At 51.5% G+C, this 20536-nt stretch overlaps 7 protein-coding genes and 1 non-coding gene across 8 annotated transcripts in view; 4 read left to right on the top strand and 4 right to left on the bottom strand.

The window, feature by feature from the left end:
- Positions 1 to 665, top strand: part of BO85DRAFT_449886 (uncharacterized protein) — a 1723-nt gene extending 1058 nt beyond the window's left edge. Inside the window, exon 2 of the mRNA XM_025660262.1 lies at positions 31 to 665. Coding sequence (XP_025515084.1) covers positions 31 to 480 — 450 coding nt within the window. The 3' untranslated portion in view covers positions 481 to 665. The remainder of the gene's footprint in view (positions 1 to 30) is intronic.
- Positions 666 to 1845: 1180 nt separating this feature from the next.
- On the bottom strand, positions 1846 to 3950 carry BO85DRAFT_34426 (putative GPI anchored cell wall protein). The gene is made up of 3 exons (XM_025655465.1): positions 3466 to 3950; positions 2006 to 3407; positions 1846 to 1953 (listed from the first exon to the last, which is right to left on the bottom strand). Exons 1-3 carry the CDS (start codon positions 3692 to 3694, stop codon positions 1926 to 1928), a joined length of 1659 nt encoding a protein of 552 aa, XP_025515083.1. The 5' UTR covers positions 3695 to 3950; the 3' UTR covers positions 1846 to 1925.
- Positions 3951 to 4667: 717 nt separating this feature from the next.
- BO85DRAFT_488647 (prefoldin-like protein) lies at positions 4668 to 9268 on the bottom strand (the record flags this gene model as incomplete). Its single annotated transcript, XM_025663547.1, has 2 exons — positions 4668 to 4788; positions 7464 to 9268. The coding sequence occupies 2 exons, from the start codon at positions 9266 to 9268 to the stop codon at positions 4668 to 4670; spliced, it is 1926 nt and encodes a 641-aa protein (XP_025515082.1).
- Positions 9269 to 9475: 207 nt separating this feature from the next.
- On the top strand, positions 9476 to 11058 carry BO85DRAFT_449883 (TFIIH/NER complex subunit TFB3). The gene is made up of 3 exons (XM_025660261.1): positions 9476 to 9604; positions 9654 to 9894; positions 9949 to 11058. Exons 1-3 carry the CDS (start codon positions 9559 to 9561, stop codon positions 10814 to 10816), a joined length of 1155 nt encoding a protein of 384 aa, XP_025515081.1. The 5' UTR covers positions 9476 to 9558; the 3' UTR covers positions 10817 to 11058.
- Positions 10939 to 12119, bottom strand: BO85DRAFT_449882 (uncharacterized protein). Its single transcript, XM_025660260.1, has one exon. The coding sequence runs from the start codon at positions 11974 to 11976 to the stop codon at positions 11113 to 11115; it is 864 nt and encodes a 287-aa protein (XP_025515080.1). The 5' UTR covers positions 11977 to 12119; the 3' UTR covers positions 10939 to 11112.
- Positions 12120 to 12271: 152 nt separating this feature from the next.
- On the top strand, positions 12272 to 14939 carry BO85DRAFT_449880 (putative GTPase NOG2). Its single transcript, XM_025660259.1, has 3 exons — positions 12272 to 12454; positions 12510 to 13257; positions 13683 to 14939. Exons 1-3 carry the CDS (start codon positions 12357 to 12359, stop codon positions 14517 to 14519), a joined length of 1683 nt encoding a protein of 560 aa, XP_025515079.1. The 5' UTR covers positions 12272 to 12356; the 3' UTR covers positions 14520 to 14939.
- A 179-nt stretch (positions 14940 to 15118) lies between these two features.
- BO85DRAFT_469224 (protein kinase IKS1) lies at positions 15119 to 20270 on the top strand (the record flags this gene model as incomplete). The annotated part of the gene is made up of 8 exons (XM_025662318.1): positions 15119 to 15257; positions 15357 to 17319; positions 17832 to 18083; positions 18134 to 18219; positions 18275 to 18475; positions 18526 to 19045; positions 19099 to 19632; positions 20250 to 20270. The coding sequence occupies exons 1-8, from the start codon at positions 15199 to 15201 to the stop codon at positions 20268 to 20270; spliced, it is 3636 nt and encodes a 1211-aa protein (XP_025515078.1). The 5' UTR covers positions 15119 to 15198.
- Positions 20202 to 20288, bottom strand: BO85DRAFT_t159. Its single transcript has one exon. It is a non-coding gene; the product is annotated as a tRNA-Gly (tRNA).
- Between the last annotated feature and the right edge of the window lie 248 nt (positions 20289 to 20536).

Genomic DNA, 20536 nt, shown 5'->3' with positions numbered 1-20536 from the left:
AATAGCAGTCTCATAGACGCCAATGAAGAGATGCGCAAAGAGGTCGATGGCAAGAAGAAACAGCTGAACGAGGTCACAGTCGAACTGTCAAATGTACGACGCGCCAATGAAAGATTCAGAATCTTCAATGAAGACATGCGCAAAGAGATAAATTGCAAGCAGGAACAGATTGAAACCATCACCTCTCAACTTGCCAGCATGTCGACAGACTTAGACAGTACTACGAAAGAATTATCAGTCGCTTGTGAAACGAAAGAGAAAGTACAGAATGATCTTCACGCAGCACTCGAGGAAATCAGCAATCTCCAAGCCCAGCTTACTGAGATTCAAGTACAGCAATCCACTACACTCTGGTGCAAGATCAAGCGTTGGATCCAAGAGAAAGCTTCATCTTTATCTCGTGATAGACGGAGACGTGGAATACGGGATGAAGACGAAGAGGTTGCACTTGCTCCTGTGAAACCGAGTAATCTTGCTTGAGTGATGTCTATACATTTTTAGGGTATATGCTATTTTGATGTGAGGTTCTGCTCTTTATTCAGCATCTGTTACCAATTATACTATTTAAACAACTAATAATACTGATCCACAAGTATACACTCAACCTGCCGCATGTATTTTTCTTTTGCTAAAGCCATAGTACTTATTTCACCGATTCACTTCCACATGACGCACTGCTTACTTCTTCACTATCAGGGCCTTGCACCGCCCCATCGAAGATCTCCAGATCAGCGTGTGCCCGATGCGCATGCCTTTCCAGATGATCCGACGGGGCCGTACAGCCAAGAAAGACGCGAATGCTAACACGAAGTGTAGAGCATCAGATTAGTTCAATGCAGCAAACCCATGTCAGACAACAATCCACGCATTGTAGTACAAAGCACTATTATGGTTGATCTTCACAGAGACACTAAGCATATGACGAAGCTCCATTACGTACAATGCCTCTAGGGCAATCATTCATACGGACAATTACTCAATGACGACTACTCGGTCTGATTAGCTTGGGAATCTCCCTCAATTTCTTCTTACTACTCAGATACCTCAATGAATCTATTTAAAGCAGCAGAAAAATTCCATAACATCCACCCAGTGGAGTGGAGAATTGTGTCTCGAGCCGGGTGTTGACGGATAACGTTGTAGCGAAAGGGATCAGTTTCCATAGGGACCAGACCCATCGCAAACCCTTTGTATATCCTGAGTCCGGGCCGATAGAGAAAGATAGCATACAAATTTGTGCTTATGCTAACTAATAGTGCTTTATGGATTGTGCACAGTAAGCGAAGGGAAACTGTGCTGCCTGGGTGGGTAGAACAAGCAGTGATGGATAATATGATGTGGGCCGGGGTCTCGTGTCCACTTAGTACGGCTTACCCTGCATAATCCACGTTTTCGTGGAAATAGATGGGATCTACGATGTTAACTTAATAATACTATGTGCAATGGAATGTGGTCATGGGGTTACTGTTGGTATTCACAATGGGATTGGATGACCTGTGTGCTTCGTAATCTTCGACCTTTTCTTTTTCTTCAATGTGTCTGACTTGATCAATTTTTCGGGATCTTGCTGAATAAATGTATACAACTGAGTCGGATTAAGAACTTCAAACACAATAAAGGCAATACTACGCAGATTCGTATCAAATGTCTGATAGGCATACTTGATTAATGTAATTAGACCCAAGAGCTGTAGCTTATAATACACCACTACTAGCTGACAAAGAATTATCGTTGATATAACCAATTTTGTATTTCCAATATCCATATTTTCTCCGGTCAGAGACCGTATCCGGCACCCGGTTAAGTATCAAAAGAAGGAATGGTCATGTCTTAAACTAAAGGGAATAAAAATCAATAAATAGAGAACATAACGGGTCCATTAATCATGTTCGCGTTGCCGGATGCGATCGCTATGTCTGACGAGCTTAGCAGACCGTGATGTACAGACCGAGACTAGATGTTTAGTTAGCAGTAGTTCACAGAAGATGTCACGGGATACACTTACGGAGAGGGGTTGTAGTCCTCAAAGAAGTTGAGGTAGGTGCTACCCGCCTCCTTCATCTCGTAGCTGACAGTCTGGCCAGCCGGGCACGAGAAAGTCGAGATCAGGTAAGAGTTGCCAGGCGAGAGGGTGAAGTCGCCGTAGTCCTGCTTGACTCCAGGAGCGTTGTTGTAGGTAGTCGACTCGCTAGCAGCAGACTCGAGCTGGGAGAAGTCAACCTTGCCGTCTCCGCTGAAAGTGTAGTCAGAGGTCTCGAGCTGATCCTTGGTAGGGAACAGGAAGATCAGACTGCAGGTCTTTCCAGAGTCCGAAGAGGGGATGTCGAAGTTGAAGATGGTCGAGACAGTGGAGGAGACGGTACCGAAGTACTGAGTACCATAGGCGGTGTCGGGAGTGGAAGAGTTGATCGGGACGATCAGGTGAGGGTACTCATAGTCGCCAGAAAGATCGGTGGGGCAGCTGGCAGAGGAAGACTGAGTGGGCGTGCCAGAAGGCTGAGCGCTGCTGGGAGACGCGGAGGTCTGGGGGTAAGAGGGAGTGCCAGACGGCTGGGGAGCAGGAGTTCCAGAGGTCTGAGGGTAGGAGGAAGGCTGAGGGGCAGGGGTCTGAGAGGTCTCAGGAGAAGGAGTCTCGGATGGCTGAGGAGCAGGAGTGCCAGAGGTCTCAGGGTAAGAGCTCTCAGAAGGCTGGGGAGCCGGAGATCCGGAAGGCTGAGGAGCAGGGGTCTCAGAAGCCTGGGGGACCGGGGACTCCGAGGACTGGGGGTATGAAGGAGTCTCCGAAGGCTGAGGAGCAGGGCTTTCGGACGACTGAGGGTAGGATGGAGTCTCGGATGGCTGAGGAGCAGGGGATCCCGAGGGGGCCGGCTGTGAACCAGCGGGAGCAGAAGACCCGGGTCCAACGGGAACCAGCGGAACAGTAGTCTCTCCAGGAACAGAGACCACAGGAGTAGACTCAGCGCCACAGTAGGTTTCGGTCACATAGACAGTCGTCACCTGCACGACGCCGCTCGACTGGGGACCAGGACCGTAGGGCACGGAAGCACTGGAGGCAGGACCACCAGGAACCCAGCTAGTCGACGCACCAGCGCCAGGGACACCTGGAGCGCTGGAAGACGGAGCCGGAGCCGGCTGGCTGGACTGAGGGGCGGGGGTCGAAGCCGGAGCAGAGCTGGAGCCAACAGAGCCAGCACCCGAGCCCGAGCAGGAATCAGCCGTCAATTTGATGTTCTCGCAGCCAGTGACGGAGGAGTTCTCAGTGGTGTAAAGGTTCAGTTCATTGTTGTCGCCAGTTTGGCAGGCAACAAAATCGGCGTCACCGTTGTACTCCAGCTCACCAGAAGAGGTGATGGAGAAACCCGACATAGGAGATTTACCCAAGTCACACTGGAACTGTGTGGTCTCGCCTGTCAGGGATTTGTGGTTAGTAACATACCCGGTATAATTCATATGTGGATAGCTTACTAGTCACAACACAACCGCGTCCGCTGCTGTCAGTGATGCCACCGTTGGAGTCAATGCAGAACTGGGTTGCAGGAAGTCCACCACCGATGCGGTTCTGACCATCACCCAGCTGGCCAATGGTGCCAGAAGCATCACCAGAAGCTGTCAGGTGGAAGCAGCAAGAGTCGCTCCGGCCAACAAGGGCATTAGCCCCAGCAGCGAAGACTGCAAGGGTCGCAACGTTCTTCATACTTGCAAAAGCGAAAGTAGGCGACAGCTAGAAAGCAAGCGAACGGATTGAGGGCGATGTAAGGATAAAGATTGTTTTTGGAAGAGTTATTGGCCGGGGTAAACTAACAAGCAAGCCGAAAAACCCAGGGTACGCTCAATATTTATAAACTATAGTGGGTACATAAAAGGCACGTCATGGGCAATTGCCGGTGGTAAACCGGACAGAGTCAACACGCATACCTCCACAGCACAGCAGTTCGAAAAAATAGAAACAGACATTCAGCCAGTTGCATTGCTTCTGCTGGACTGGCAGTTGACCATGGAAAAGAAACATGGAGGGCCACTGTTGATCCCGCTAGGCACCACCGGACAGCGAATAAACAAGCTGCAAGTTGTCCGACAACGCCGGGCCTGGAAGCTTCGGGATTGAAGGAGCAATGAAAGCAGACGTCATGAGCATTGGGCCTTATGGAGGGGGCAATTCTATGAAAAACACCCGATCTGGAAGTTGGCTGTAAGATAGAAGCGGTATCAGTGGCTCGGGCGATGCAGGGCACAAGCCAATTGTGGACCCAGCCCCATCGAGCAGCCTTTGGATCGGCCGGGAACCCTGCCCTGGTCAAGACCTTCCGGACTCATGGACTCAGGCGGGTTATTGCGAGTCCGGTGGCGAGATGGCAATGCCACCCACGGTACAACACGCCATTCAGCCATACATAGCGAGCATTGTTGTTATCCATACAAGGAACATGGGTAGGACACCCACGGGCCTGCTTCTATTCATAATCGCTCACAGCGGAAAACCGGGAACGCAAGGTAAGCGACAATGCTCTATGCTCGACATAAGCAATCAATACTGAGTGCAAGTATCAAGCATAGTCCGCGTAAGTCCGGAGGGATGTGGAGAGGGAGCTATAGCCACCATCACGGCCTAACAACAGGGAAGGATGGGAATCCTGGGATTAACCGGGGAAGGGTGCCTTGCATTATGCTCAGAAGGGCTTGGACTCGAAGCATATACGACGTGCAGTGCGGAGTAGGGGGATGCGGTTGACGTTGACTCTTGCCTTGGATGTGTTGCTTAGGAACTCGGTGAGCAGCTTTTGGATCTCGCTTGGGAAACAGCATAGCCCGCGTAGCAGCAGTACAACGAGCGACTGCATGTCATGATGGAATAATCCTTGGCATGGTGGATTATTGATGAGTTGATTATTCGATGAGAATAGTCATTAAAATGGAGATGAGGGACTATCATTCTACTCTTTGGGAAAGTCGGAGAAACCCGGCAGAACCCAGTCCACCGGGAACAATAGTAAATCCGTATCCGCGGGTGGGGGATGACGCCAGCCTCGCTGGACTTCCTCCATCCAGCTTCCATGAGGCTTCCAGGATCCATCGTCCTATTCCTTCTCTCGTCTGCCGGCAATACACCACCCGAGCCACTGCGCCACGTCATGGGGAATTCTTACTGACCCTATGCCTGGCTCGCTGCCTTTCCTTCCCGAGAAAGCAGAGCGGAAAAAGAAACTGAATATGAACCAAAGACCGGTTCTAGGCAACCCTGAACAATAACCAATCTGCCTCCATGGGACAATAGTAGCAGCCATGGTTGCCTAAGTGTTTACCCAAACGATAATGATCAACTGTGTCAACAAACGATACACAAACAGATATACTATGAGCCGTACATATATAGAAACAACCCGGTCAACGGCAACACAATCCCAGGATTCCGGCCTGACCAGCCTCGTGTCATTGGCGTCCATCTGACAGGTGGGCAACGCAGCCCTGTTGGCCGCCAGTGCCCTATAAGCTTCGCCGGCATCTGGATGGCTGCGCGATCGATTTCAGTCTATACTCTTTTAGCCATTTTTAATATTACTTTCCTATATTATTATTCTCCATTACATCTCCGGAACACGATTAGATTCTCCGTCGCGCTTCTGCAGTGCGTCGTAAGTAAACCCGCCCCATCCTGGCTCCATGCTTATCTCCCCACCTCAGCATTTCTCAATCTCTTGAACATCGAACTCTGGTTCGAACCATATAACCAGTCCATCCTGAAACACGACTTCTCAGTCAAAGCAGTCCCATTGGGCCTCCAGGGGTTCCCTATCACATTTTCACTCTCTCACAACCTATTCACGATCCTCAAAATTCCAATCTCATCAAAAGCAAAGCCGTTGAGAACGGGGCACTTTGCAGACCAAATCCCCGCACTGCACTCTGTAGAAGCTTACGTACACCCTCACCTAACAACGGTCAATCAAGGTCTAGACAGTTGGCTAGAATCCACCTAAACTCTGATCCCTCTCTGCTCTGTTAAGTGAGTTATGTGCTGGCCCACCATCCATGTGTCCAGGATGGGCAAACAAGTGGGTTATCCCTCGACCTGTTCGATTCCAGACCTTCACAGTAAACCAGCAGCACAATGCTCCGAACAATGGACACATCCACAGTTCGAATTTTCTACGATTTTCTTCCCCTCTCTTTACCCTTCATTCAGTGAGGGATCGGTCCGACGGACGGATGGACGGAATAATGCTTATGCAAAGCATTCTGTAAACGATCCAAATGACAAGACACAGATGGATGCCTGCAGGACTCGCGAAATTTTGATTTCGTCGGACATGCCGGGGTTGGACAACAACAACCCCAACATAGCTCAAGTTAAACCAGTTAACAATCAATTAGTGATTCCCTTGACTAACAATAATGTAATGCGCACGTCCACCAGTGTCTCACACGATCCAAGCTGGTTGAGTTGAACTAGAGCTGTCAGAATCAAGTACAGCACATCATTTCCATGTCGATCTTCATTTTAAAGTCCAGCTGCCCAGTCTTGACCTCATCGAGTCCCTAAGCAACCAACGATCGATCAGGCAGCCCAGATCGACTCTGAAATTATAATGTAATAGAGCAGTTTCCTTTTTCTGGGCCAAACAGCCAGCTAGCCAGGGTGTATCTGACGTAAATAAATAAATAAATAACTACTTCATCAAGTAATGGATGCTGATCACTCAAATCCCTAGGATCTTCGTGCGGTCTGCCCCGATAACCATTGAACTAAAAGCAGCCATCAATGATCTGTTTATGATGTAAACATTATTATGATGCTGTGAAACCCTGTCGCGTCTTTTACCTAGCGGGAAAAGAAGTCATGAGGGGAAAGGAAAAGCTCAATTTATTGTTCACATGCTGAAACAGATAGATGGATGGACGTTGCTTGTAAAGCCACATAGATGAACCACCGGTTCACACTTGTGGCTGGAAGTCTCCGTGCTTATTGACTTGGATATCAGGTAGTATCTGGGTATCATTGATAGATGCTTAAATGCGGAGAAGAAGCGCTTATTTCTACCCCATCCCATGGAAACTGGACATAATGCAGAAGTCTTTACGTTATCCAGGTACATGGTTCAGATTGGACCTAGACTATTGCCACAACCACTATTACAGAGAGTTTGAGGTTCATGGTATATATATGTGTAGTATGTCGAGGGTGAAACGTAACCATGTCTCCATCTGTAACTGGCCGTAAGTACTCAATTGAGCCCAATACACCCAGTAACGGAAGCACAGTCAGAGAGCCCTATTCTTCATTCTTGGACTTCGAACTTTGAATGACGATACCATGGGAAAGCGGTATAGTCATGCCAAGGTAAAGACTACCTTGGTTTCGGTCCTTTCTACGGCACAATGGGAGAATGAAAATGTCGCAGTATCATGCATAGGTGCATCGGTATATATTGGGTATCTGTTTGGGTTTCGTTCTATCTGAGTCTTACCTCATGCGGGCAGCTTTGAACCTGCTCACCCGTTTGGGCGCATCCTCAGTCTCAATTGGCACAATTTCCGGCTCCTCGCCTACGAAGCCGCCATTTTGCTGGATCATGCGGTTCCGGATCTTGTAGAACTCTGTTGCAATCTCCTTCTTATGCAGCTGCTCGTCGAGCTCATCGGGCTCTGGTGCTACTGCTGGACCTGCTGGGGTCTCCCGTTCAACGAGCGTATCGGCAAGAATCTTCCCCTCGGGGCCCCTGGGTGTAGGGTCTTCTTGCTCCACGATGTCGGAGATAGGCTGGGAGAAGGGCTTGGGTTCCGCTGGTTTCGCAGGGAACAGAGGTAGAGATGGCCCAGTGGCAGATGTCTCAGTCTTGCGTAGAGCCGAGCGAGGTTCGGCAGGTCGAGAAGTGTTGCTAGGTTGGGTTATTGACGCAGTGGCGTCTTCAATTGCGTTGTTGGTTTTCCGGGCACTCTTGAACCGGGATACTTTCTTCGGGGCGTCACTCTGCACAGATTCTTTCCGAGCAGGTTCTGTGCGTTCAACAACAGCATCCTGAAGAACAGGCACGTTAGACTCTCGGACCGGAGCGACCTTCTTCTCCACAACCGGAGGCTTGGAAGCCGGAGCGATGTCGAGTTCGTCAGCAAAAGCAACCTTCTTCTTCGGTTTCTTTTCTTTGACTGGCTCGCTACTCGTGTCTGCCTTATTCTCGAGACGAACAACACTGGGCTGATCTAGGTCCTGCTTGATTTCGTTCGGGAGCGTTTGCGTGTCTTTTCCGGCATTCCACATTCCCCGAGCATTGAGCTTTTCCTCCAGCTCGCGCATCTGACGGTGATAGTCTTCGCTCAAAACACGCCTAGTGCTCCTTCCGTATTCGTCCTCCTCTTCATCTTCGTCATCGTCATAATCATAAGCGTCATAGTCCTCATCGACAGAAATATCACTTGCGTCTTCGTCCAACTCAAGCTCCGCCACGACAGACCCGACTTCGTTCAAACTATACTGGAGCATCTCACGGCGTAATTTAGCATCCTCCGGAGACTCGTCGACTTCCATAACAGGACGCTCGCCATGAATTTCGACGGTCGGGTCTAACGCAGAGCTTGTCTCCTTGGCATCGCTTCCCAAGGATTTGGCGGAGGGCTCCTCGCTGGCGGATTTATCGTCTTTACCAAGACTATCTGCGGAAGACGCCTCCTCCGTAGTCTGAGTGACTTGCTGAGACGAGCTCGATACTGGCGTATCGGCCTTAGCCACATCAGGTATATCATTCACACCAGCCTTCTTCAAAACCTCCAAAAGATCGGTGGCCTCGCTGCCGGGTGTGGTTGTCTTGCTTGAAATAATGTCGCCATTTTCATCGAGTTCTTCGAAAATCTCAGTCATAGGAAAGTCCGCCGTAGGTTCCACCGGTAACCGATCTTGGGAGTCGAGCGCGTACAGTTGATCCTCTGCCGCACGTAGCCGTTTCTCTATAGTCGACGCATTTTGCTTCACGTAGTCGATTCGCCTCGTTACCAAATCAACCGCCTGTTGCTTGGTTCGCGTCACGCCTTGTTTCTCTCCCAAAATCACTTTAACCTCCTCTTCATTGACCAGGGAGCCACCAAAGTCGCGTCCTACTCGGAGGTAGTCATCCATTGTCGCATCGTCGTCCAGCTCGTTCATCTCGTCTTTGAGGCCATCGTATTCGGCCTCCCACGTCCTCCAGTGGTAGAGGGAATCTTGTAGCTTCGAGATGTTCCCCTCGAGTTCGAGGCGCTGGCGCTCCAGCTCATGCAGGCTGTTATTTGGGACGCCCATTTCTAGAGTATGTTGAGAGATATCTGGGGAAAGCAGCCGCTCAGTAGGAGTGTAAAAGTGCACTAGGAGGGAGAGAGTCCGGACAGAAAGAGAAGGAAGGCGGCGGCAAAGAAAAAGTTCCGCCGCGGAACAAGAGCGGAGAACAGAACATGATTGGCCCGTGCACGCAGCTGGATTATCAACCTTCCATGCCACTGAGGAATCACCGTCAATTGTTCTTTCTCCCAACCTGTCGCGTGCCTCACATACTGTGCTGTCCAGAGCCTCTTTGAGCTGCAGTGACCCTCAAAATGCCTCCTGCTCGTGATATCATGGCTCACCGGGGGGATGACGACGGTAAATCTACTTCCCATGACCCTTTTGAATATACACTGACTGTCAGCAGAGGTGTGCCCTGTCTGCAAATCCTCGCGGTATCTGAACCCAGACATGCGATTTCTCATCAATCCCGAATGCTACCACAAGATGTGCGAGTCCTGCGTGGACCGGATCTTCTCCTCAGGTCCCGCGAACTGTCCTGTGGCGGGCTGTCACAAGACTCTGCGCAAGAACCGGTTTCGCAAGCAGACATTCGAGGATATCAATGTGGAAAGGGAGGTGGACATTCGGCGCAGAGTGATGCAGATGTACGCCACGAGATAATCCACTAGGCCCAGAAATGACCACTAATTCCCCTCTAGTCTCAACCGCCGCGAAGAAGAGTTTGATTCGAAACGAGCCTACGATGACTTCCTAGAACAACGCGAAGAGATAATAGCGAACCTTGTCCATGGAACAGATGTGGCGAAGACGGAAAGCGATCTGCAAAGATATGCTGCAGACAACATGCGCTCGATTCGCGCGAACCAAGCCCTCGAAGCACAAGAGGCCTCGTCCTTCCGAGAGCAACAGACACACGAACAAGAACTGGCACGTCTTCGGCGAGAGGCAGCTAGACTGGAATATGAGAATGAGCGGAAGGAAATGCTTGCCGGTCGAGAAGATGTCCTCAGTCGTCTTGCGGCAGGTCGACCTGGCGACGCAGCGGCTATCGCCCGCGAAGGCCACAAGGTGTTGCTCAAGAAATCTTCTGCTCGTCGTAGTGAAGAAGACCGCATCCGACAAAAGCAAGCTGCTTTGCGTAATTCCGATGCCAGGAAGGCCGGCCAGGGTGCCCTCACCACGGCGGACAGGGCAGATGAAAGTGGTGATTCTGGTCTGATCAAGGGTCTCAAGAAGATCAAGACGCCCGAGCCTGAAAAGCCTTACGATCCTTTTGGTGGCCTCATTCCCAACAAGAGGGACTATTATACTCTGCGCGACCATTACCCGAACAGCTACCTCGACCCTATTCGCCAGGACACTCGTATGCAGGCCGGTGGATACGACCTTCAAGAATACTACTCGCGTACTTTGATGGAGGCCTTTGCAGGTCTTGGGTGCTTCATTGATGAGGAAGTGTCAAAGCGAGAGGTTACAAGTACGATGGGTATTTCCAGACCTGTGGCTACTGAAGGTGCTGCCTTGGCGGCTGTCTCAAGTGCAGGCGCTCCAGAAGCCAGCTCCTGACCTATGGTTATGATTTCTGATTCCCTCTGCTGATAGAGCTTCTGGATTTGGGTCGTTATAATATTGGGTGCGGCGTTTAGGCATTTGTGTTGCATAGCGATGGCGTTTTGTGACAGGTTTTGAGCACTCGGAAAAGCTATATGACTGAGATTGTTCAATTCGTTCAGGTACAATAGGTATACAAACAGGTAAAGCTAGTATAAACCAATAAATTGCATGACAAAACAGAAGAAATGAAACCGAACTAGGATAAAGAAAATAGTGTAATGTACAACCGTCTAAATAAATACATGGGCTCACAGCTTGCCACCAGTGATCTGCTCTCCCAGCTGCTTGACTCTGTTCTGGATGACGTCCCAGCGAGCGGTCTCGCTCTTCCTGGTCTCGTTGACAATTCCCTGGACAGTAGGGGGCACACCCAAGTTCCAGATGTTCTCGCCCTCCTGGTGGTCACTGCGCCAGGCCTCGTTCTCACCCTCGGGGAAGACCCGCTCAATCTCAGCCAGAAGCTGAGCCTCTGTGGTAATGAAGTTCCGAGCATTCATGTACAGCTCTTGCAGGTTGTCTTGACGCTCGGCCTCCTTCACAGCCTGCTGGTACTCGAGGCGGGCCTTGGACTCAGCCAGGCGGGTCTCGCGGTCAGGATCCGGCAGCACGGCGGTATGTTTGGGTAGCATGTCCTGAATGACGGAGTTTCGGGTCAACCGCTGGTCTTCTCTCTCAGGCTGGCGGAGGATACGGTCCCGACGCTTCTGCTTCTCCAAACTCCGCTGCATCATGGCCTTGTCCGTCCGCTGCTTCCGGGTGTGTAGTTCCAGGAGACCTTCGCGGAGGTTCTTGCGTCTCATCTCCGCCATGCGCTTCTTCCACTCAATGTATTCGGTGTTGGGGTCATTGGGGTCCAAATTGGTCTCCTTAGTCGGAAGAGGTGTCGCCGCATTGATGTATGCCTCTGTCGGCTTGTCCTTGCGGCGGGCCGGGAAGAGTTCTCGGGGGACAGGCAGGGTACCCTTGACGCGGGGCTTCGAGGGAAGATCGGGCTGAATGGGTTGAGGGATTTCGACGAAGTTAGGAGACTCGGGGCCGACCCGCAGACAGGAGGATGAGGTGAAGCCGCGGAACTGCACGGTGGCAGCCCTGCAATTGCGGAAAAGAGACATGGTAAACAGTGTCTGTCTGCTCGAGGAGAGGGGCGGAGCAGGATTGGTGACTAGTGGATGGAATAAAAAGAATTGATAGAGACCAGGTAGCCGGTCTACTTCGGATCGAGGACCAGCACAGGAGGGTGAGATGGCTGATGGCCTGCGCGGTGCTATTGCGGGAGTCGAACGAGGACGAAGCGATTTTCTTGCGCCTGGTCCGTGCACCGCTTAGCTTGGCGCCCGCCTTTGGAGAAAAAAATAATTTCCCGCGCTTCGAAACTTTTTTCCTTTCTTTCTCTTCCCTCTTTGCGCTCCGCCATTTCTTTTTTGTGACACTTTATCTTTGATATTTTTTCATATTATTCTTCTTTGAGGTGCCTTGAGCGCTTACCTGCACAATGGGTACCTTTAAGAAGGAAGCCACTCGTAAAGAGCGGCAGGGGAAGACTGGAGATGGCATGGGGAACGTCCGGGTAAAGGGTGAAAACTTTTACAGGTTCGTATTCTCCTTACGACAGATGGTCCTGGATATGTGTACTGATTTCTGGAAGAGATGCGAAGAAGTTGAGGACCTTGAATATGCTCAAGGATGGTAAACCCCAACGTAACGCTGAAGGAAAGATCACCAAGGCTGCTTCGTACCAGTCTCGAGACGCCCCCGTCGCTAGGATTGAACCCAACCGTAAATGGTTTGGAAACACCAGAGTGATCTCGCAAGAGGCTCTGTCCTCTTTCCGTGAGGCGGTCGCTGAACGTGCCTCTGATCCGTATTCCGTCTTGCTCAAGACCAACAAGCTTCCCATGAGCCTGATCAGAGATGACAAGGGTGTGAATGGGCTGAAGCAGCACCAGGCCAAGATGGCCATCGAGAACAACCCCTTCAGTGACACCTTCGGGCCCAAGGCTCAGAGGAAACGTGTCAAGTTGGGTGTCTCGTCGCTTGCGGATCTGGCTGGCGAGACCGCCAAGATGCACGACGCCTTTGTTGAGAAGTCGGACCATGCTACTTATGAAGATGGTACTATGGTGGTGAATGGTGATGATGTCGCAGTAGAGGAAGACTCTAGTGTCGCACCCATCGCGAAGGAGGCTGTCTTCCTTAAGGGACAGAGTAAGCGTATCTGGAACGAGCTCTACAAGGTCATCGATTCCTCCGATGTTGTCATCCATCTCCTTGATGCTCGTGATCCGGAAGGTACACGGTGCAAGAGTATTGAGAAGTACATCCGAGAGGAGGCTCCTCACAAGCACTTGATTTTCGTCCTGAACAAGTGCGATCTTGTACCTACAGGTGTGGCGGTAAGTCTATCTTCGCTTTCTTTCTCTCATTGCAATTTCCCCTTTTCCTTTGATCTACAATACGGCCCTTCGCCGTTGCCATCGCTAAGTCAAGGCGCCTCCTGCGACTTCACGTCGCGCTATTCGCTATGGGAGACTGTCTGTTACAGCTTTGGCAGATTGACGCTGGTCCGCGCCGACCTTCTTTCTGAAGCTAGGCTGATTGGTTTTCGTTTTGAAAGCCGATCGTTAAGGACCGAGCTGTGTTCTGTTTTTGAGTTGAGTCCTGCTTCCGCTCTTGAAGTGGCATCATAGCAGGTCTCTTAGTAACATTTCACACATCCTGTCATCATACTTTTGATTCTTTTCTTCTTTATGTGTTTTCTTGTTTTACTATGCTATACTCTGATAGCAACGCTGGTGTTCAGCTGCTAACGTGACACCAGGCTGCTTGGGTTCGCCACCTTTCTAAGGATTATCCTACCTTGGCTTTCCATGCTTCTATCAACAACTCCTTCGGAAAGGGCTCGTTGATCCAGCTACTGAGACAATTTTCTTCTTTGCACTCAGACCGGAAGCAGATCTCCGTGGGATTCATTGGATACCCCAACACTGGAAAGTCTTCCGTCATTAACACCTTGCGCAAGAAGAAGGTGTGCACTGTGGCTCCTATTCCGGGTGAAACCAAGGTGTGGCAGTACGTTACCTTGATGAAGAGGATCTACCTCATCGATTGCCCTGGTGTTGTTCCTCCAAACCCGAATGACTCTCCTGAGGATATTCTTCTCCGTGGTGTCGTCCGTGTGGAGAACGTAGAGAACCCTGAGCAGTACATTCCAGCTATTCTCAAGCGTGTTCAGCCCAAGCATTTGGAGCGTACCTACGGTATCAAGCGCACTGACGACCCCATCGAGTTCCTCAGTCTCCTTGCCCGCAAGGGTGGTCGCCTCCTACGTGGTGGAGAGCCTGATCTCGACGGTGTTGCCAAGATGGTCATCAACGATTTCCTCCGTGGAAAGATCCCTTGGTTCACTGCTCCCCCTCACAACTCTGGCGAGGAGGGCGAGAAGATTGAAGGTCGTGAAGGTCGCCTCGGTGAAATGAGCCGCAAGCGGAAGCTTGATGAGACCGCTCCTGAGGCTGCTGATACCACTGGAGCGGCTGAGAAGCAAGAGTCTGGCTCGGGAGATGAGTTCGAGGGCTTTGACGAGGAAGATGATGATAACGACTCGATCGCCAATCTCGAGGTTAGCGACGAGGAGAGCGGAGCAGAGGAAGATTAAACAGGAGATCTACTCTGAACTACTTTCAACACCCCGCGGATCGCCGATCCGCCCGTCACTAACCCATTGACCTTGGGCTCATGTCGTCGCCCTTTCAATTCAACTGGAGCGGAACCGACAGTCACGCCATGCCCGACCGATCATCGGGCCGCTGACAAAAAGCTGTATGGCCCACTGGCATCCTTGACGATGCAGATCGATCGGAGGTCGGAACGCCACCGAGCATATCCAGTTCAGGTCTGGTTTCACACGGCCTTGCTGACATGCCACCTGGACAGCTTGCCTGCCAGTACATGTCAACCCATGCAGGAAAGACCGGGATCCGAGCCAGCTATCCCTCGGCCCCACTGCTTTTACTTTTAGATACCCGCATAGTGCTGAGAAGCATAGCATCAAATCAAGAGAGAGATCGTCTGATCACCCATGTTCATGCATTTATAGTAATCCGCGTACGTTGTAGTTGAATATACGAGTAAAAAGCATTTCTGGACGCGCCGCGGCGACTTTCCAGCTTCACCGCCAGGGCCGCTCACGTGCGCCCAGCCTCACTCTCGTCATCCGGTCTCCGCAGCAGCGGCCAGAACATGCCAGCTACTGCTTAAGATCGGCCCCTTTTTCATGGCTTTGCGGCCTTGTATTTCTCTGCGTCCTTTAAGCATGGGCTGCTCTGCCTGCTATAATGGCGGACGAAGGCATGTCCATTGTTCCCTACGGGTCAGGCAATCTTGACGTCGTACTGTAAGCTTCCGCTCCAAGCTTCCCCTCACCCCGAGCCTGGCTCCCCCACCAGACACTTTGCCCAGTATGAAGATATTTCTGACAATGCTTCTTAACAAGCCGCCATAACGACTCTGTCGTTGTTTTTGACCGAGACTCCCAGCAGCTTGTTCTTCGACATGCAGCCGAAAGCGATGACGGCAACCTGGAGCTTGCTGACTGCCCGTATTGCCATCGACCCCTACGTGATAGCAGCTCAGCCCAGGACGACCACCATGGCGGAACGCAGCCGGAGTTCATCAACCCACACTATTTCCGTATGCTTCACAATAGCTTGCCCAGCTCTGTGAGCTCATCTAGCCCTCCGTCACCCCGCCGACGTCTGGTGCCGCCCGCACTTGCAGACGGTCCCACCAGCGAGCCCAGCTACTCGGGTAGCGGCATACACTCTACGCAAGGAATCTCTTCCGCCGCTTTTACACAGGACTATTTCAAGAAGTTTTTCGTGGAAGAGACGGTTTTAGGAAAGGGAGGGAAAGGAGTGGTTTTGCTGGTAAAGCATGTGCTGGACGGTGTATCGCTCGGACAGTATGCCTGCAAGCGGGTTCCCGTCGGAGACGACCATGAATGGCTAGAGAAAGTGCTCGCAGAGGTGCAATTGCTGCAGCATCTTACGCACCAAAATCTTGTTTCATATCGACATGTGTGGCTAGAGAACGCGAAGATCAGTACGTTCGGGCCCAGTGTGCCTTGTGCATTTATTCTTCAGCAATATTGTAACGCTGGGGATCTGCATAACTATATCTGTGGTTCGGTTGACACTCCGACAACCACTGAGCAGCTGAAGGAGCGTCTGCGCAGAAAATCCCGAGGAGGGCCGGAGCCTCCGTCTGACGCTGGTGGCCTTCGCAAGTTGAACTTTGAGGAAATTTATTCTTTCTTCAAGGACATCACCTCGGGGCTGCGTTACCTCCATGCTAATGGATACATTCATCGTGATCTGAAGCCAAACAATTGCTTGCTTCACAAGACCAGTGACGGAATTCGAGTGCTCGTGAGCGACTTTGGCGAGGTTCAGGCGCAAGACTCGATGCGGAGGTCTACTGGGGCGACCGGGACGGTTTCCTTTTGCGCTCCGGAAGTTCTACGGCGAGATTATCCAGGGGGTCCATTTGGGAACTTCACCTTCAAGTCCGATATCTTCTCTTTGGGGATGATTCTCTACTTCCTCTGTTTTGCGCAGTTGCCCTACACGCACGCCGACCTGATCCATGAGGAGAAAGAGGACCTCGATCAGCTCCGTGAGGAAATCAGCCATTGGGCTGGGTTTGACGATGCGCAGTTTATTAGGCCGGATTTGCCTGGGCAGCTCTACACATTCTTAAAACGTCTACTGTCCTTGGACCCTGACGGGCGGCCGTCTGCAGACGAGGTTCTGAGCGGCCTACAGGCTGGTGCCAACGTTAACGAGAGTTTTCGATCAAGAAGGACCAGTCCAACAAGCCCTGACATACGTCCAAGCGCGAGGATTCATCCGGTGGAAAGCACGGATACTCCATCCTTCCGGCCATCCAGCTCTCCGAACAAGTCTCTGACACGGAGTCCAGTGGCTGTACGACGAAATCCACTGTATGAGTCGGATGGTGCCGACGCTGCATTGAGGCCGGTTGTAGAAGAAACAAGCCCGTTGTCAGAGCGAAACACCCCGCTCAGCCCGGAAAATGACATGATGGTGCGGCCTTGGTTCTCCAGCGCACAATCGCACTCTCCCGCACAAGCTGAACATCGCGAGGTTCCCCAGGAGCGACCGCAGCCTGTCCAGCAGTTACTACCCCCGCCTCCCGGTCGTTTCTCCCTGGCTAGAGTCTTCCCGGGCGCTGCATCACTCATCGACTCGCAGATTCCTGCAGTGGCGTTGCAACTGGCGGCATTCCTGCTCAAGGTCGTCTCCACCTTCCAACCCTGCAGCCCTCTGGCAGTCAATCCCTGGGTTGCTTATCCTCTACTTCTGCTGGCAGCGGTCAACTTCCCAGCCGCTGGGCTATGGACCCAGATTGTTTCTCTTCTCCTCCACCTTTTGATTGTCAGTTTGTCAATGCGGATGGAAGCACTGTGCTGGCGGGCATCACATAGTGCGATATTATTTTCTCGATAGCTACGCCACATCGCGGCGTACCGGCGTTGTGTGTGGTCAAAAGTGAGCAGGGAGTCTGTACTTCCCAATGTATCGGGCCTGACGATATATGTATAATGAACGAATGATGAACCACCGTTTTCTTTGGGTTCTTACCTGGCTTTTCGTTATCCTGTAGTCTACCTATCTATTCGTATTCACACAAGAGTAGAGTTTGTGAGAAAGTTGGCCAAGACTGCGAAGGATCGGACTAAATGGCTTACCTGCATTAAGCTCGCATCAGCCCGGGGGGCAATCACCTCATCGACTCCTCGTTCCTGATTGGCACAATTCCGGCTTTACAGGATGCTCCCTCATTTACTATTCTGATAGCTTCTGCCTGGTTGTTTCTTATCTCTCTCTTATAGTAGCCGGCCTCCCCGCTGCAATTTCGCTCATGCTTCTAGCTTCAGGTTTTTCAGTCCCTCTGCCCCCTGCCCGGCATGGCAATAAGCCCAGAGGCCATCGAGCTCTCGGAAGCTACACACCCTGGGGAGGGTTTCGAGAAGGTCCAGCAAGTTCCGGAAGATGTAGTCGGCGACACTACCGTCCTACAGAATGATGAAGCCAAGCCTGAAGCTGAGCCTGAGCCCGGTGAGGCCATCTATCCCCACGGGGTCCAATTCGTCCTCATTTCCCTGTCCCTTTGTTTCTGTGTCTTTCTGGTTGGACTGGTAAGGGCTAATGTTCGCAAATCTCCGTGCGTTGGTTAACGTCATATTAGGATGCCACGATCCTAACCACTGCTGTTCCGCGTATAACCGACGAGTTCGGGTCAGTGGCTGATGTTGGTTGGTATGATGCTGCTTTGTGAGTCTATCCTACAGATCAGTAACCCTGTATATCCCTGCTAACGGCGTCCAAGTCGACTTACCTCCTGCATGTCGCAGCTTTCCCAGGGAAAGCTATATGACAACTACCCGGTCAAATGGGTCTTTCTCGTCAATCTCCTGCTGTTCGAGGGTGGCATTCTTCTCTCGGGCCTGGCGCCGAGTTCATTCATCTTCATCATCGGAAGGGCCATAACCGGCTTGGGTTTCTCTGGGATCAGTCAAGGCTGCATGGTGTAAGCACTACAGTACCTAGAGGCATGTCTGCAAACTAACAACCATCCAGCATAATTGCAATTTCTACGCCCCTACGAAGACGACCGACGTTTGTCGGCCTTATCAGCGCCAGCGAATACACCGCCATCGCTATAGCCCCTATCCTTGGAGGCATACTCACATCCGACCTATCCTGGCGATGGTGTTTCTACATCAATCTGCCCGCTGCAGCGCTACCATCCGCCGTGCTTCTGCTTCTCAAGCTCCCGACCATCACCCCCAGGGGCTCAAAAACGCATATCCAGAAACTCCGCGAGCTGGACCTACTCGGATTCTTCCTCTTCGCACCCGCAGTACTATGCCTCCTCCTCGCGCTCCAATGGGGCGGCGATACCTACAGCTGGACCAACGGACGAATCATCGCCCTTCTCGTCCTCTCACCCATCATCTTCACGGGCTTCTGTCTCCTCCAGCACCGCAAACAAGATACCGCCATGCTCCCACCGCGCGTCCTCCGTAAACGCATCATTATAACCGGCGCGGCCTTCAGCCTATGTCTCTCAGCCTGCCGCGCCATAGTCCAATACTACGTACACTCTCCATTCTCCTCCCTCCCCTCTAGTCACAAACTAACCAACCCCAGCTCTCAATCTGGTTCCAAACCGTCCGCAACGCCACCCCCCTCCAAAGCGGCCTCAACACCCTCCCCCTAGTCATCTCCGTCCTCATCAGCGCCATCACCGGCGGTTGGCTCATCTCCCGCACGCGCACCTACACCCCGATCCTCCTCCCCGCCTCCCTCCTCGTCATCGCCGGGATTGCCCTCATGACCACCTTCACCCCAACCACACCCGCCAAACTCTGGATCCCATCGCTCATTCTCCTAGGCCTCGGCTCCGGCAGCGCCGTCGGCGTGCCCTTCATCGCCGTGCAGGCTATCCTCCCGTTGAAGGACATCTCCATAGGCATGGCCCTGATGACCTTTTCGCAGGACATCGGAGAAGCGGTGTTCATCAGTGTTGCGCAGGCGATATTCTTGAACCGCCTGACGGGAGATTTAGCGGAGAGTGTGCCCGGGTTGGATCCGGTGATGGTGATGCATTTGGGTGCGACGAGCTTGGAGGGTAAGTTGCCTGGGAAGTACTTGGAGGCGGTGATAGGGGCATACGATGTTGCGGTTAGGGGGACGTTCTTGTTGGCAGTTGCGTTGGCGGGGAGTGTATTTGTGGCGGCGGTTTTGGTAAAGAGGAATCCGTTTAGGGTTGGTGATGAGTTGGGGGAGGGAGATAGAGAGGAGGGTACTAGTAGTAGACGTGTGTAAGACTGGATGGGCTTTGATGTATGCTCGACACAGTGTATAGTAGTGTCTACAATCGATGCACGATGTTGGGAAACTCGCTCGGACACAGAAGGGCTGAACATCACCCAGGCATGATTATTGGTCTGTATAAGAAAGTCGCAAAATTGTCTAAGAGAATCTGTGGCATGAAATATGCACACTGCACACGACATTTCTGTATGATAGATAGAGAGACCCATTTGAGTGTATCTCAAACATGGTATCTGGCAAAAGACGCATTACCACAAGCTATAGCAGAACCAAAAAACCAATCCGGTTAATTCAAAGACAGGCCAGTCATATGATATCCAAACAACAATAGCAAAAATAAAAAACCTCAAATCCTTTCTCTCACCTATCATCTACCATGATAGCCAGAAAAGAAAAAAAAGAGACAAGTAAAAAACTGCGCCAAGCGAGATTCGAACTCGCGTCGCAACCTGATCCAATGTCAGATTGGGAAGGTTGCATCCTAACCACTAGACGATTGGCGCCGGTTGTTAGAATACCCACTCAATTTTAGTCCTATATGGTGGGTGCTGGTTGGTCGTTTTCGCTCTTTTGACAGCTCGGGAACCATGTTTTGGAACTTTTTAGGGTGGAAAGTGGAGCTCTGGGTGATGGGGCTATTGGTAAGAAGGGTTTGAAATGAATTTTTTTTTCTCCTCTGCTGGAGTGGGGGAAGGGTTTGATTTGTGTGGATTGAGGGTGTGGGATTGGGAGTGTTGGCTGGCTGACTGAC

The sequence above is a fragment of the Aspergillus piperis genome (assembly GCF_003184755.1).
Source record: "Aspergillus piperis CBS 112811 unplaced genomic scaffold BO85scaffold_10, whole genome shotgun sequence".
Taxonomy (NCBI): domain Eukaryota; kingdom Fungi; phylum Ascomycota; class Eurotiomycetes; order Eurotiales; family Aspergillaceae; genus Aspergillus; species Aspergillus piperis.
Note: the sequence above shows the minus strand (reverse complement) of the source record. Positions and strands in the feature narration are given on the sequence as shown.